Raw genomic sequence first — 17,365 nt, 5'->3', positions numbered from 1 at the left:
ATAAGTTAAGTAAATAATCTTATCAGGCTATTAGCAAAGAATGACTAAAATATTCTCTCTATAGCCAACTCCTCCTTCTTCCATGTTTCTTCTACCTCTAGCTAATTATTTATTTTATTTCAGGGTTCTATGTGAATAATAAAAATGTTTTAAGGGGGCTAAGTGTAATTAAGTATTTAGAATATGGATAAACTTTGCAAGCCCTAACCTATCGGGTTCGGATATTACAGTTTCAACCCAATAAGCCGTCGAGTGGGGTTCGGATTAATCGGATTCCGTCAGTATCGGATCCTAAGACTGATCCGAGATCAGATCCGACACCGTCTTCTGCAGTGGTAAAAACAAGGGGCCTGAGACGAGAAGAAGACAGTTAGGTGTGCGGAGTCTTGGGATTCTCTTTCAGCGAATTACCCAAGTCGACGGCAGGATCGATTCCCCTCTCGTTTCACCCTCCCCCGTAGCCTTCTCCCTGATCGGATCGCAAATTCGCAATCTCCTTTGGATCTCCGCCGCTTGGGCTGGGCCGATCTCTATGTAGGTGGAGGCGATGCCGAGGAATAGCCCCCCGAAGCATCGCCATGACGGCACCTCGCCGCTTCCGTTGGGCATGGATTGGAGCCCTCCTCCCAGGAGATGGGTAAGCCCACCTCCGATCCTGATCGCATCTCTAGATTGGTATTTGGATGTAGATGTGTTAAAGTTGGGTTTTGTGTTAATTTGCCTTCTGATGAGAGAATTTGAGCTGGGATTTTGTTCTTATGTGAAAAAGTTTGGATTTTGCATCAGTCCATTGTGTTTTTGACTTCAGGGTTTGAGTTTTCTCTTCTTCTTATTTTTCTTTGATTTTTCAAAATCTAATGACTTCTAATTTGGCGAAGGGAATGCACGTAGTTATTTTCTGTTTAAATGATTTTAGCTCAATGCCACCGAGCTGGTTGATTTGAAGCATCTGCATGTAAATAATCCAGTATATGGGATAATTGAGGTGAATGTTCTAGTATTTACCTCTTTTGGATTTTGTCAAAAGCTTCAGATCAGCAGTATCATAATATAAACATTTTCGCATTAATTGTACTTAAATAAGGTTGAACCGAAGATTGCATGACTTATTTTTCCTGCATCAATTGTTGTTTTGAAGACAGCATAGACAATAAGGAAAAATTTGAGTACTGGCTGCCTATCAAGAAGGTAAAACATATGAAAGATTTCCTTATGCTGAAGGAACAAAACCTTCTATGAGAACAAAACCACCTTGCCTGCCAGTGAGCATTAAGGAAATTTGATATTCATCTGGAAACTAATCCAGTCGCAACAATTAGCAAAAGCTCTTTGGATCACAAGTTAAATATCTACCAGCATTCACATGGGGTACTACTTTAGGCTTTCAGGCTTTGATAGTTGCTATGATAGAAACAATCTGTTGAATGGCTATGCAACTAATGGATGGAAATCTTGGCAAAGTCATTGACTTAGTTACTTAAGATTAGAAGCATTGAGAGGTCAATTTATGGTAATTGAACTGAAAATGAACAATCACATTGTTTTTCTTCACTAAGACTTAAGAGAGCATTTCATTAATATTGTCCTTGGTGAGTATCTGCAATTATTACACTTTGATAATAGAAAAAAAGGAATTGTTTGTTATGGTCAGTTATAACTATGAATGATTCATGGGAGTTTCTAATGAATTTGCATTGACTATTTCAGAATTTTTAATAATCTAGCCTGGAACTTGTAGTCCTTTTCAAAAGACTCAGTACTTGATCCTCCATGAATATATTATTGGGCAGATGTTTTTCATCACTTATTCTTGATATGCATATTATTAGTGAATTTCAGCTTAATGTTGGATTTAGCTAGGAACTTCATATTGTAGATTGTGATGGGCTTATTCAGTATCCTTCTTCATGCTTCATCTTTTGTGGTCATTTATCATTCATTTTCTTGGTATGTTTGCCTTTTGCAATTTTGCTACCATCTCATACGCACCACATTTGCTGTCTCTCTAGTTTATATAGTCATATAATGAAAATTCATTGAGCATTATAAGTATCAACAGCTCGATAGTTTACTTCTTGGTTCATCATTTGGTGCGATGAAGTTGTAATTCTTCTTTTCTTCTTCTAATGCCAGCTTTCTTTCATAGCATTATCAATTAATAGTGATCAAGCCCTTCTTTTAAATTAGTTGCTGTTTCCTGTATGATATCGATTCCTAATTTTATTCTCTCTCTCTTGATATTTAGACACTTTTCAGGATTATTAGTTATCTTAATGCATTTAAACTTGCAAGGATCATAGAGAGCTGTTTTAGTGGGATGTTTCTTGTTATGCTTGTTGAAAGGATCTTATAATGCTAATGTGTTGGTGCTTTTGTGCCACTATGCGGTATCACCATTTCTTGATCCCTGAAATGTAACTCATTCTAGATCATAGTTAGTTTCTTAAGATTATAATCCTACTCAGAAGGTCTCAGTTCATAGACTAAATAATTAAATTCTCTATTTGATTGATGAGAAAAAGACTGAAAGAGCATTAGTTCTTAAAAACCTTTTCCAAGGTGTTGTCTAGTTACACATAAATTTATTTCCTGCTCTTTTGGATTTTCTCTCTCTTTCTAAATTTACTGTTGTTAGTGTGCAATTTTTAAGTTCCTGATATTCAGAGAATGAGGACTTTCTTATGAGGCATAATTTTTATTTAATTTGCATGTTTGTATATTGTCTATATTTTCAAATATTTATTCTTGATGTAGGAAGGAAGAAACACTACGTGGCCGCACAATCCTCGAACTGGTTGGAGTTACTGTGTCATGATTCCTTCTTGGACCCTTAGAGAACCTGGAACGTCCAATGATGGCTTCTTGAATCCTATAATTGTAATATTCTTTCCTTTGCTTTCTGCTTTCCACATCATTTAAGCATGCAAAAAGTGCTTGCGCCAAGCTGTGTAGATCTCCCTTTTCTAGAGAAGATTTTATGTGGATATGCTAATAATAGAAGGAAAAGTTCTCTTCCTGAAGAAATTAAAAATTGAAATATTTAGTAATTTGGTATTTATTTCCTTTTGGAAGATAAAATCATATTTTTTCCTTCGTTTAGCGCCGTCAATATGCAGTTCTCTGAGTTTGGATACTTTTAGGGCACTTTTAAGACAGGATCATTACTAACAAGAGTCCGATGAAGATAAGACAAATTGAATGAGATTACTATCTTTCATTTCTGTTTAAGACTGGAAAGTTCTAGTTTGAGATAAATGCCGAGATAGATGTTATTTTATTGCATCATTTATGATTTGAAAGATGGTTAGGAGGATTTCATGTTACAGTAACAACCTCTTGTGATTTATAGATTGAATTCTCTTCTACTCTTGCATTTGAGTAACTAATGTATTAGGTAGTGTCTTGATTTATTTGTTTTGATGCTAAATTTTGTTTGATGGATAAATTAAAGATGTGTTTTGGGTATATACTATCATCTATTAAGGATAACCAATCATATTATGTCAGATCGCAAGCATATACATATATTTATTTCTATTTATTTACTGCATGTCTATATCTTATTATATTCTTATTTTTAAAGATCTGTCTTATTTGTGTGTTCTTATTTTGTCGTACCATATCTTGTATTTGCATATAATCAAAAGAGAAGATGTAAAAGGAGGTTTATGAGTTGAATTTAGGAAAAAGTGACGGGGGGCTGATTGCGATGGTATTGAAATCTATTTACAGAGTTTAAATTTCTCGTATTAACATTAGAGTTCAAGTTCACATATAAATTAGACTTAATTATATTTTTCCCTCTATACTTTAACCCAGTATCACTGTGCCCCCTATACTATAAAAACGTATAAGTATTTTTAGACTTTTGAAAAGTTACAATCCTGTAGACGTCGTTAACAATACCCTAAAATTATCTTTCTATCCCTCTATTGTTGGAGGAAAATATTAAGTTTATTAGTTGATAACTTAATTTATGTACCCTTACTTACTTCACCTTCTTCTTCTCATCCTATTTTCTATCCTCTTTTTGACCTTTATGAGGATAATTTTGTCTATATGAAAATAACATACTATTCACGTGCTTGGCATTTGAGTTTTAACTCACGATTACGCTATGTAGTTAAGTCCAAATTCACTTCACCTCCTATAGCTTTATTTTTGTTATTTTACCCCTTTATAGTCTAAATCAAAATACAACCATTATTTTATTTATCATATTTAACTAAACCATAGTTAAATTTGAAAATTATTCATTAGATTCAAAGTTAATGATGCAAAGTTGTAGATGATTAGATAGCTTTCCAACGCGTCGAAAATAATATTGATCAAATTTCATATGATAAAGATAATATAAATATATTGAATAGATTTATGTTTTTGTTATATCTTTGTCATCTGAAATTCGATCAGTATTATTTTAGATACGCTAGAAAGCTTATTAAATACTCTACAACTTTGTTTCTAATGAGTTTTTTCAAATTTGACTTGCAAGTTAGTTATGGTGAAAAAATAATAGTTTCAGCTTGGATATAACTAGAAGGGGATAAAATGATACAAATGAATTTATATTAGGTGTGAAGTGAATTTAAGCCTAATCACATGGGAGTAAAATATAATTTCCCCTAAATTATAATACAAATTATAGAGGAATTGGGGCAAGTAAGTAGGTGATGCAACACATTGTAAAGGTTGGAAAAGTTTGCAATAACATTAGAGGTAGATCATACTTGGTTAGTGCTGGAGAATTAGGTTTTGCCTTTTTGAAGCTGCCTTGGTGCTAGAACTATTGTTATTCTTGATATAATCAAATTCAACGATGCATTATATGAAGGGTTATCCTTCTGTGATTGCTGTATTGCACTTTTATTCCTTCAACTTTTCTTTTTCTTTTTTATTTTGCTATAAGATAGAAGTCAGTTTGTTATCTTGCTTGGAATAAGGATCAAGGATCGTCATGTGCACTTTGGTGGCATTGAAAAGAAACAACATTTACATAAATGGGTGTAAGGCTGCAAACTTCTTAGTCTTCCTGGAAATAGAAATTGGAGTGTCATTTAATGGGCCACCTCTATATTAATTATGTGGAACTAAGTTGCAACCTTTAAGGTAGATCATTTCACCTTCCAATTTCTCCACTTAATTTTATTATTGTGAGATAGATGGCAGTAATTTTAATGGCTTAATGCTAGGTTGAAAGCTGCCAAATAAACTTATTTGATCCTTTCATGTAGTTGGTCATGAGGGTCATGCTCAGGCCTCATTTGGATTTACATGGAAGTTCGAAGAGAAGCAAAACCAAAACTTGTCTTCACAACCAGACCTGAAGTAGGACCTGATTGTGCTAGTCTTCAAGCTGGACTATGTCTGTTCAGGGTCCAAATTCATTTTACAATAAGCCTCAAACAAGGCTCGGCTCAGACTTAATTAAGCTGTATTTGACAATTCTTGAGTCCGAGTGCTAAAATGGATGAGCTACTTCTTTCATTATTTATTCTGGATTTTTCTTTTTTATTTCGTTGCCCCTTCCATCGACAGTCCAATATTTGGCCTGCTCACTTTCGTGTTTTGTTATGACCTGACTAGTATTATAAGTAAAAGGCTTGATACTGGTAAATTGGTAATGAAGTTCACTGCACTACCTTTTATTTCAAAATCGCTATCCATGTGAATGGAGCAGAGAGACATTAAAGCAGGGATTCCAAACACGTAATAGTTCAAATTTCAAAACTGTTTGATGCCAAAAAATGGACTATGTTTTTTGTTTGTCACAAAGCAACTGGAGACTTTTTTGACATTATTATGCCTTGCTTTTGACTTTCATTTTAGAAGATGCCAGTTTTTTATTTGCTGAAATAAAAAACATGAAGGAACCTAAAGATATTGCCATATTGGATAGCATATGAGGTTATGAGAGGGAGAATGAGAGGTAACTACTGGATTTGCTCTGCCACTTCTTTGAGTTGTACTAATTTCACGTCTAGAAATCTTAGAAATCTGGGTAAGTGAAATGCCCTGAAGTAATAGGGGCTGCGTGAAAAGAAGCAGGTGAATTTCTTTAGTTTTCTAATTCCCATGTAGTAGAAAAAAATGGAAAATAGGCTTGAGAAAAAGTATTGCGGAGATCATTTAGCTTTTGAATTGATAACAAGCACTATGCTATGTTGCTTGTCTACTATTACTATAATTTTGAGTATTCTCTGGAGCATATAATCAATATTCTCGGGCAATTATATTTTTCCAGTGATATTGATATATAATCTTTTATGTTGGATAGAGTTTTTTCTCCAAACTTTAATCAGGGTTAATGCAAAGCCTTCTAGATAGATTATTAAGATATTTAATTGATATGAGTGTATTTTTTCATTTGTAAGTTCAGCCTTTCAGATATTTGTGTTGTTGATCTTCACATTGTTATGTCAGACATATTTTTCTCTGCTGTGGATGTGTTCTTCACTTAAATCTTAATTCTAGGAGGGATGTGCTATAGCTTAATGAGTTGCCTATGACAAACAACTGTAAAATCTTTCTAGTCTATCTAGGACTTATGAATTTCTGAGGTACTTTGTTGTTTCCTCTTAGGTCTTAGCAAGACCATTATTTTAAGTGTTCTGTTAGATTCTAGCTTCTTATGGTTTATGAAGTGGACTTTTTTTTTCCCGAATAAGCACTTTGTGGCAGATTACTCTTTGGTAGAGAAATGGATCTAAAAGTACTATAGTTCCGCTCTCACTTCTCTTTTAACATCCATAAAGGACAGTTTTACAGGATTCATGTTGGCATACAATCTCCAGAAGGAGTCAGTTCTATCCATGAAGTACTTCGAAGATTCAGTGACTTCTTGAAGTTCTATTCTGCTGTAAGTATAAAATTAGATTTTTCTGTTTGACACAAAGAAATCATTCATTTTCTTTTTTTCTTGATATTGAATCCTTCATTTGTCGAACTTGTCTGTAGTTTGTCTTGAAAGATTAAGAGAGCTTCCAATACAGTAATAACTAATAACTAATAAGCTTGCTAATAGAGTTAAATGCATGCAAAATGTACAGTGAGATTCTTGTTCTGTGCCATATAAAATACAAGGAAGATTAGAAAATGCATGCTGATCTCTCTCTCTCTCTCTCTCTCGGTTCCGCTCTCTCTCTCGCTCTCGCTCTACCTCCTCCTTTCAATCTATGACCATACTATTCCCCGCCCCCAGCCAACACAGCCACACACAATACAATCTCATTCAGGAAAAGTTTTAGAATATTTGTAACAGAGAGCATTGTTTGGTGACTTTGGTCATCTTGGTTGGGTTAAATATTCTGCTGTTATCTGCTGATTCTGCTCTGAAGTGTCAGTTGAGTCATTTTTTCTGTTTCTATTATTCTTTTCTCTAATTTCCTTTTATATCTGTTTTGCCCCTTCCTATTGGACAGATTAGATTTTGATTTTTCCATGTTGTACCTTGAACATGGTTCAAACCAAAATGAAGCATATATGCATTCAACCATTGTTTCTGTAAGGTTTACTTCATTTGATGGTGTAGTTAGATCAAGAATGTGCAAGAACTTGCAAGGTATAAAGAACTTTGCATTCAGTGAAATATCTGCCTAAACATATTCTGGTATTCTCTCTACCAATTAAAGTTACTGTGCAGCATTACATTGTTATCATAGACCACGATATTCTAATTTCACATAATGCATTCCATGGAAGTATAAAACTCTTCTTCCCCGTAGTGTGGAGATACAAATTTGAAAAGAAATGGAGCCCTTCAGTGGCATCACCTTAATCAAACTTTCTTCCTAAAAAGTGGAGGAGTCTTTAGTGGCCCTTGGTTGCCATGCATTGATTAATCTCAAGCCTTTGGAGAGTCATAGTTTCTCTTTCCAGTTTAAATTTTCTTGGTCCTCTGGAAATATACAATTCTAATGCAGACTACACTCTCAGTTCATGATATCATGCCTACCAAGTTCTCTTGCTTCAATTTTTCATTAGCATCACACTTAGGGAATTTCTTCTTATTTCAGAACTATATAATGATGAAGCTTGTTACAATATTTCATGAAAGGATATCTGTATACATGTAGATTAAGGTTTATACAGTTTTCTATACTGAGTTCCTTTTCTCTTTGTAGCTGAAGAGGTCATTCCCCAAAAAAGATATCCCCCCTGCCCCACCAAAGAATTCTTTCTCGAGAATAAATTCCAGCAGGTTGCTCTTGGAAGAGGTAGGCATTTGATAATTATGCTGTTTTTAAGTGGTACTGTTTCTCAGTAGTCCCTGTTCTGATTTGTCTTACTCGTTGCATATTGAAATTCCTACAAATCTACAGTTTCTTAGCTAAAGCAGTAATTGGCACATCTACTGTAAACTACAGTTGAAATTTTTGCAGGACTCTGCTGCCAATTGGCACAATTATTGTGGCCAATAACAAAACTAACTATGCCAATATTCTCTCAAAAGGGTCCATTTGTGGTGGCCCTAAATAGTTTGAACTAAAAGATTTGATTATTGTTCTTATATATGCTCATAAGCTGCCAGAAGACCATCTTTAATTGTTCTAAATGTACCTTTTTCTTCAGTCTAATATTCTCAACAACATTACATGTGATCTTAATATTTGGTGTAAAAATAGAAGGTTGAAATTTCATATTTGACGTCTTTCTTCTCTTTTACAATTCATTTCTTTGTTACGAGATGAGAAATGATTCTCAACTAAATAACTTGCTGCAGAGAAGGCGTGCTTTGGAGGAATGGATAGGAAAACTACTTTCAGATATTGAGTTGTCTAGGAGTGCTACTGTAGCAGGTTTTCTTGAACTTGAAGCTGCTGCAAGGTCATGTATGTGTTATGTGATATATACAGCTTAGAAAAGCCACGTAGTATTGTTACTTTCTTTCATGTACATCAACGTGAAAATGTGTTCATCTAATTCCTGATATCTAATTGAACAAATACATAAACTTATGTTGACTTCTCATTTCCTATCACTTGGTACTTTATAGTTGATAGTGGCTTTTATGGGACAATCTACTTATTATTGCTCCTTCGGATCTCCTTACATCTGAATGTTATGTTCAGCTTTCCAGGATGCGACTCCGGAGACAAGCTCTCCAGAAAATGCTAATACTATATCCTCGTCACTTACAACCGTAAGGCCCAGCTCAAGTGCTTCTTATGCTGACTATTCAACAGTTTCATCCAAACCTCAGTCTGTATCATCAGAAATTGGCAGTGATAATGTATATGAAACAACAGATATAGGAACTCCTGGGAAAGGAAAGGTTCATGCCATTGTTTCTAGTAGAGAAGATCTGCCACATAATAACGATTCAAGTACACTAGGAGCAACCAGCAACGGTGTGCTGGGAGAATCAATCCTTGACCAGTCAGACACATATGTTATTAGTGATTTGCAACACGTGAAAGATACTCTTGTTTTAGACAGGGATGATTATAGTGGAAATCATTTGAAGGCAACATCTCTTTACAGTGAGAATTTAGACTCCATGTCCAAACAGGACCACCATAAGCTTTTTGGTCATGCTCGAAAAAATTCTGCTGAAAGTATAGGCAGTGACATAAGTTCCATCAGAGGCAGTGAACTATCTGTTCCTGGGGTTACTAATTCAATTTGGGATAGTGCTACTGATCTTCCTGGTGGTGCTGAAGCATCAAATTACATGGAAGCTCTTACTACATTGGAGAGGCAATTCCAGAATGATGCACAAATTGTCCTTCCACTTGATCAAAGGCACAAACTGAATAGACTTCTCGTCACTGTACAACGCAGAGTAGTGACAACAAAAACTGATATGGAGGATCTCATTGCTCGATTAAATCAAGAAATGGCTGTAAAAGAGTACCTTACAACAAAGGTGCATTTTCAGTTATCCTTTCTGCTTTCACTTCAACATGAATTTCTTTTTTACTTTTTTTTATTTACGTTTCTAAATGTTTTTCACAAACCTTGTAATCCTGTAGCTTTCTCATTTATATGACTATGTGAAAACTTTCTCCAGTGATCTATTTTTCTGATGAGCTACTTTTAAGCATATCAAATCAGTCTCACCAATGACCTTTTTGAGCTTGTTAAACATTTCTTTTATAATCTTTATCTTTGCTATACTCATTTTAATTGAGTCTTGTTCAATTTCTTCGGCTATTCAGCACATCCTGTTAAGTGAACTTTTGTGGATGTAGGTCAAGGATTTAGAGGTAGAATTGGAAGTTACTAAACAGAAGGGTAGAGAAACTTTACAAGAGGCCATCTTAGTTGAAAGAGAGAGAGTCACACAAATGCAGTGGGATATGGATGAAATTCGCCGGAAGTACTCTGAGATGGAGTCAAAATTCAAGTTTGAACAAGTTGGTTTTCTCATCATCTCATTTTACAATTATCATTTGATCTACAAATTGTTACAAAGTTTCCCATCTTGTTGATTTTGCAGATTGAAAAGACTCGTGTGGAGTCCGAAAAAGAAACTGCTAGTGGTGAAAAGGAATCATTAATACAGGAGCTAGAGAGTAAAAAAGAAGAATTAAAGAGCATGCAAAGGCATCTTGAAGAAGTAGAGATGAAATCAAAAGCAGATATTAAAGTTCTTGTCAAGGAGGTGAAGTTTCTCAGGAATTCTCAAGCAGAGTTGAAGGAAGTGCTAAACCGAAATTTAAAAGAAAAGACTGAATTAGAGGTATTTTTTTAAAATTTCCTGCTGGAATTGCCTTGACTATCTACTCTTACCTCATTAAAGCAAACCTTAGATCAACTGAATAAAATATTGCTGTTTTGCATTTGTGAAACATTGACATAATACAGGGTATGAATACCTTGCTACAACATATCTTGAAAAAACAATGATATTACATGGATACATAAGACATGGATGTGTTTGTGTGTGTGTGTGTGTATATATATATATATTAATGCATGTATATAAGATCCTAATCTAATGTCTCCTTCAAATCCATAAATTGTGTTCTCTATATACTTTCCATAACTATAATTGAACCTTCTGTATCTAACCAGAAACAAAATTTAGGTGTCCTTCAATTTATATTAAGTATGCCTATTCACTATGACACTATATATATTTTATTTAGGGAAAATTTTGTTTCATATTATATATGGATAGTAATTGTCTAACAAAAGTTGTTGAAACCCCAAACCCTAACAAAAAATTATTGAAAATGTACTTTTTCTTTCACAGGACTCTTGAAAATTTCAAGTTACTGTTAGAAGAATCCTAATAATTAGTTCATTAAACATATTTTACCATAGTTTTGGTATTAACTCAGACTATGTATGCTTTTTTATCAAAGTGCCCTCAGTCACAAAATAACAAAGAATACTGGGCTAATGGCGCAAAGTGGTCAGGACCAAGGGTGTCAGTAGAAGCTTTTACAGTGTAGTGGTCAGAAACAGTGACAGTGGGTTCTTGGTTTGGAGACATCTTATCTTGGTATTCAAATCCAGTAATCAAGTCAATAAATTTAAACAAACTGAATATAATGTATTGACATCTTTGAATTGGACTTTTGTGGTTAGATCTCACGTAGGGCAGATTTTGGGTAAAATCATAGGGGTCAATTTTGTAAATAGTGAAAGCATAGGTAGGATGATTCTATCTCTGGTCACTAGGCTGTAGTGTGTGAAATGACAAGTTTTCTTTACAAGTTAACATAAAAGCCAGATACCTCAAGAAAGTATCCAACATGTACCCAAAAGTACCCAACAAGGATATTATCTAATATGGTATTCATTATGGGAATGCCTAGAGTTCAGAATTAACTCTAACTCTCAGATTCCCTTGTTAGCTTTTTAAAAGAAGGAAAAGACGAAACAGCGTTAAGATTTAGGGTGGAGTTTATGCATCTGAAACTTACTCTGAAACTTTTGCAAATCTGACTCCCATAATCCTATTGGCTCCTGTGTCATCTACCATGGAGGATGCAAGTTTCCAGTTGATTGAGTCTAATCAAGTTGAAGGGCAAAAATGATCCACCAACTTCAACATTGGGAATCTTTCAATCCAGTCCTGAACCCAAGTATATGATGGGTTATCAGCATCCTAGGTCATTGCACAGTCTTAAGTAGTGTTAAAGACGAGGTTGATCTCATTTGCCATAAAGTATATAAGATGCTGTAACATAAAAGTATAGTTTGAACATAAAGCAATTGAGATGCTGTACATAAAATAGTAGCTTTTAATGTGAGGACCTTGACACTGTAGGATCTCTTGGATTATTAATAAATCTCTATAAGAAAACAAGCCCTTACAGATAAATGTACAATTTATATGCATATGAAATTTGGTTGGGTTTTTATGTTGCGTAGGATGGGTTAGGTACTTATTAGAAACTTAGAATACTGGAATTAGGGCTGAGTTGGTGCCGGGCTCACCCCTAACAAATCCTGAAGTGCTATATGGATATGCTTGTGTGATTTTAATTGAAGAAGTACAGTATTTCTACTGCTCTCTATATTGGATACCAGAATGCAAGAAGCAATCCTGTTGGGAAGACCATATATTTTGATGACATAAATTACAAGGAATCTTGTTTTCTTTGTATTTTCAGTGGTTACAGTTTTTATGTTTGTAACTATTTCTCATTTCCTAGTATGATCTATCAGTTATTCTTACCCATCTTGCTTGCATTTTGCATGTATACTTCTAGAGAGTTCTTCATAATGAGAAACAAAAGAGGGAACATGCAAAATTGGCTTGGAGGAAACTTCTTCACGAGTGCAGAATTCTTCGTGATCGGTTACAGGAATGTAGTGTTAATTTTCCACTAGAAGAAGACAAGTTCATCATGAACCATTCATCATTGCCAGATGCATTGGATCTTCTGGCAACATCAGATAACAGAATAGGTCTCCTTCTTGCTGAGGTAACTATGTGATCTTTCAACTTGACTGACACCTAAGAGGAGTTTTTAACGAAAATCTTTTTATAACATCTACTAATTTTGCTATATCTTTTTCTTTAGAAGTAGATAGTTGGAATTGTTCTCATATTTTGCTCAGACTTGCTTGACTGGACTAAGTTTTATGTCTTTGCTCCATTTAGCAAAATGATTTTGATAGTTATTCATATTCTTGCGATCTGCACATGTTGTGTAAATAGATAAGTAAATACTAATTAGGATCTTCCTTTTGAAATCTGGCATAGAGATAATTCTTTTTTCACCACTTGAGCTATAACTTTTTTTTGACAATAATTTCCTGAACTTTTTTCTTGTACATAATAATTTTTAAAATTTTTTTTAAGTACATAATGACCCGTTAATGAAATGGTTCAAGTAAAGCATTTTTAATAGTTCAGAGGGTATTATGTACAAAAAAAAATTTTAAGAGATCATTGTAAAAAAATGTGAAAGTTTATGGGGGGTAAAAAGGAAAATATCCCTTTGGCATATCATGCAATTGTTGAGGTGGAGAATCCTTTTCTGGTTTATGTTTTGTTTGCATAGTATGCCTTTAAGCTGTAACGAAATTATATAAGTTGGCTATGTGATATGGAATCTTTGTCTGACTGTGGGAAACTAAGAGTGGCGTACCATAATGGCCGAATTAGAACTTGCTGTATTGACTAAGTTAAAAGTCGCACTAATCTATACAATACAAGCAGATCATTCTAAATAGTTATATCATGTGAGAGAGACAATCTAACACACTAGCAAGGAGAAGCAGTTAGATGAAGTCAACCTTCCTATCATCCTGACTCATCAATTGCAGCACTACAAACGCACTGGTTTGATTTATTGTGTGGATCTCCCAATTTATCATACTCCTTGATTGAACAGGAGCCACTCAAGCATTCCTAGCGTCAACCACTAAGCCTGAAACGGAAGCAGTTATTAGATTATCATTTTTGATACTGTGCAAAAGTACCAGGGAGACACGTAGAGTAACTTAATCATGCCTTTTGATTTTCTTTTCTTTATACCATTTGAGGTGTACAATTGAATCTAAAATTGAGTTTGAGGTAGATGATAAGTCAACCTAGAAGATAATGCTGGTTTTGACATTTAAGTGGGTGGAGAAGATAATGCTGGCCTTTACTTTTAAGCAGGCTGAAGAAAACCCATCTTAATCATATTTTTTTATTTTTAAATTCATTTTAGGTTTAGGTTTGAGTCGAAGATAGGGTATTGAGGATAATTGATAACTTAACCTAGAAGACAATGTTGCTGTCAAGATATAAATTTTAAGAAGGTGCAGAAGACAATGTTGGGTTTTCAGCAGGGTTGAGATTTATACATTTGTTACTGATAAGACAATGCACTAGCTTGATCTCCCGCCAGATGAACCATATAACCAAGAGAAACCATGAACCAGAATAAAAGAGCTTGCCTCACTCACTAGTAAATATTTTGTAGTATACTCATTAGACTGTTCATATTTGACCATTCACACCATTATACATTGCTAGCAACAGGAAGTAGAAGTATAGAACAACAACAAATTTAGAGTAATTGGCCAGGCTGCTAATAGATAAAGTAGTGATAAATCCTGTCAGAGAAATGGGTCCTATGGGAAGTCCAGCTTTTCCAAATTGATCAAGAAAACTGTAAACTTCTGCATGATGGATGGTAAAAGAATGATAATTTGTGCTAATTTTTTAATAAACTTCTCATTGTCCAGTTCGAATTGATCACAGTGTAATCACATGACACATTTTTGAAAGAACCTCTAAATCAAGTTCTAGTTTAGGTGAAGGAAGTTTGACCACTTTACCAAGAGTTAAGAGTCTATCTGGAGACATCTCAGATTATATGCCTACTAACATCTTAATCTTCTCTCTCATCACTTCTGCAGACACAGCAGGGTTTGCCCACCTTCTGATTGTGTAATGCAGTTACAGATAGCACATGATTGTGTAATGCAGTTACAGATAACACATAATTGCTTGTATGTCTTTTATAGGAAACTAATTACGTTAAATCAGACCTGATACTGATTGGATAATGTGAAAACTTATTCACTTTTCTTCCCCTGATACAGGTATAGAAACAAATACTAAATGGATCACAAAATTGGTTACTGTATTTGCGTAATTAGGATATGATATATGAATTGTATGTCGGATATATCCATATTTGATATTTATAGCCATAAGAAATGAGAACTTTACTCAAATCTACAGCATGGGATATAGGAAAAACTGATTAGACATTTGTACAAAAGTACAAAAACAGGCTTTATTCTATTTGTTTTCACTATTTTAAAATTTTGAACTATATGGATATTTTGATACATAGTTGGATAGTATAGTTCAAGCCATATCCATATCTGAATGAGATTATTGATATACACATCCAGTATATGAAGACGGTTGGACAAATCTAAGTCCATAGCTGAGTTTTGCATATCTGACAAAACTCTAATATGGAACCACATTATTGTATGTTATTCAACCCATTCTCACACCTATAAATGTGACATTGCACTGTGGAAGGAAGTATTATAAGTTCAATTAGTGTGCAAAAGGTGTTAGGAAGGAAACTCACCTTAATTAGTAAATAAAGCGGAAACAAACTTGATATTCAACTTGATTGTCTTAATTTTCATTTCCTTGGACGTCAACTCAAAAGTAATTATGTGAATATGGCAACTGTGTAATTATTTTAAGTGATGAAGTGCTTATTCTCTAACCCTCTCCCTAGGCACAACTTCTTGCACAAGAAGATGAGCATGACTCTTCAGATGCCGATGATACAAATAGCAAATCCTCTGAATCGCTTCTTGCAATGAATGGTGTAAATCCAATCACTGCAGGTGAGGAGACAAGGAAAGTACTGACTGATATCTTAATAGAAAATGCACAGCTGAGGAAGAAGCTTAATTCCGTTATGCGGTCTGCCCTAAGTACACTTATTAAGCCAGAGAAAGAAGACAGTGAGGAAGTACCTTCCAGAAAAACTGTTCTCAACCGGTTCTTGGAGAGATGAAACAGGCCTGCTGTAAATTCTTTTGAAGTGCTTGTTCTTAGATTCATGAGCCCTCATCAACAATCACAGTAGGAATATATTGATCCTAATCCTATTTGAGGGCCAAAATACTCAGGTCTGCGAAGCCAGCTTTTCCTGTAATGTTATCACTCATAGCTTTGTCTATAGAATAAGTCCTTAAAATGAGTTTTGTTTAACTGTTTCGGCTTTACAGTTCCTTTCAGAAAACATTGCGATGGAAACATAGTGATCGATGAAAATTATAGAATTAGTCTGGCCTTTTACAAACATCAGCAGAAATGGAAAATGCTATTCAGAAGCCTTGCATAGTACTTGCTGTGTTCAAATTGTAACTCAGATCACTACAGAACTTATATCTTGTGCAGCTGCTCTTTTTTTTTTTCCCTTCTTTTTCTTTTTCTCTGTGTTGGTTGAGAAACTTGCCCTTCAGGATTTTAGCTTGTCATGGAAGTAGCCCAAACCGGGAGTGGCAGAAAAATAATTGAAATATCTATTGTAATCTAAGGTGAACTAGTTCGAAATATCAGCACCTTTTCAGGTAACTCTGCTGCTGTTCCAACTTCATAAATTTAGCCCCTGTAATTTTCTTTTATATTACTGATTGATCTACTGACTTATTTACACTGCAATTTGTGTATCATATAATTGAATCAAGTGGTTTTACTTCTGGATTTTTCATTGTTTTGCATAACGCGCCGTTACCTTGTTCCGATGGAATTTTATTGAAGAGATATCAGAGATCTTACTATAAAGTTGTTAACCTAATGATTTGCAAGATGATTTTTCCTTTATAATCTCATTAGCAAATATAAACTTAACAATTTTGTTTCTTTTGAGGTTTTTATTTGTAAGATTAGTGAGAACTTAATGATGTCTTACTTTATAATCTCATTAGCAAATATTCCTTTTTAGCTATCTTAGCACTATTCCATTGGTTCTACAGCATCAGAGAAAGCATTGAGACAAATCTTTGTTGCACATCTATTTGCACCTTTAGCTTAAGGTACTAACTTTAATTTTAATTTTTAGTTGCAAAAAGTAAGACTAAGAAGTCCCTTTCTTATCTACTAACTAATTTTACTTTCTTATTTTGACTTCTTTTTCTTAAAGAAAATATTCACTTCACTAAAATCAGTTATTATATTAAACTCCACACTCTAAGATCAACTCATCACTATCCTTACAAGAATTATACAAAGGAATGCACTCTTCCTTGAGACGAAATTGAGAGAGAAGGGCATTTTTATAAAATGATATAAAATTTGTTTGAAAATATTATTGTGAGTTTACATTAATTGCCAGTCAAAACTTTTAAAACATTATAATATTTCCCATTACATTTTTCAAAAATATTATAATTTTCGTTCAAAAATATCATTCTATCACTCAAATCTAAC

At 34.2% G+C, this 17,365-nt stretch overlaps 1 protein-coding gene across 3 annotated transcripts; it reads left to right on the top strand.

The window, feature by feature from the left end:
- The first annotated feature begins 384 nt into the window (after window positions 1–384).
- On the top strand, window positions 385–16,623 carry LOC140766981 (PX domain-containing protein EREL1). 3 transcript variants are annotated; one of them, XR_012105527.1, is made up of 11 exons: window positions 385–637; window positions 2,755–2,877; window positions 6,761–6,859; window positions 8,124–8,216; window positions 8,723–8,831; window positions 9,072–9,868; window positions 10,194–10,358; window positions 10,442–10,684; window positions 12,669–12,884; window positions 15,663–16,062; window positions 16,162–16,622. XR_012105527.1 is itself a non-coding variant. In XM_073106711.1 (10 exons), the coding sequence occupies exons 1-10, from the start codon at window positions 634–636 to the stop codon at window positions 15,945–15,947; spliced, it is 2,130 nt and encodes a 709-aa protein (XP_072962812.1). In that variant the 5' UTR covers window positions 385–633; the 3' UTR covers window positions 15,948–16,623. The 3 variants fall into 3 exon arrangements, 2 of the variants coding, with proteins under 2 accessions (XP_072962812.1, XP_072962811.1); XM_073106711.1 differs by having other exon boundaries at window positions 2,759–2,877; window positions 15,663–16,623; XM_073106710.1 differs by having other exon boundaries at window positions 15,663–16,622.
- The last annotated feature ends 742 nt before the right edge of the window (window positions 16,624–17,365 follow it).

The sequence above is a fragment of the Typha angustifolia genome, chromosome 9 (assembly GCF_048772165.1).
Source record: "Typha angustifolia cultivar Huaian chromosome 9, ASM4877216v1, whole genome shotgun sequence".
NCBI classification, from domain to species: domain Eukaryota; kingdom Viridiplantae; phylum Streptophyta; class Magnoliopsida; order Poales; family Typhaceae; genus Typha; species Typha angustifolia.
This window is presented reverse-complemented; position numbering and strand designations above follow the sequence as displayed.

Excerpts from the sequence above, each read along its gene's own strand:
- LOC140766981 (XM_073106710.1), top strand. The coding sequence starts at position 548 with ATGCCGAGGAATAGCCCCCCGAAGCATCGCCATGACGGCACCTCGCCG. Across the intron at positions 2,878-6,760 it reads GCTTCTTGAATCCTATAATT|TTTTACAGGATTCATGTTGG; the intron begins GTAATATTCTTT and ends CATAAAGGACAG. Across the intron at positions 8,832-9,071 it reads TGAAGCTGCTGCAAGGTCAT|CTTTCCAGGATGCGACTCCG; the intron begins GTATGTGTTATG and ends TGTTATGTTCAG.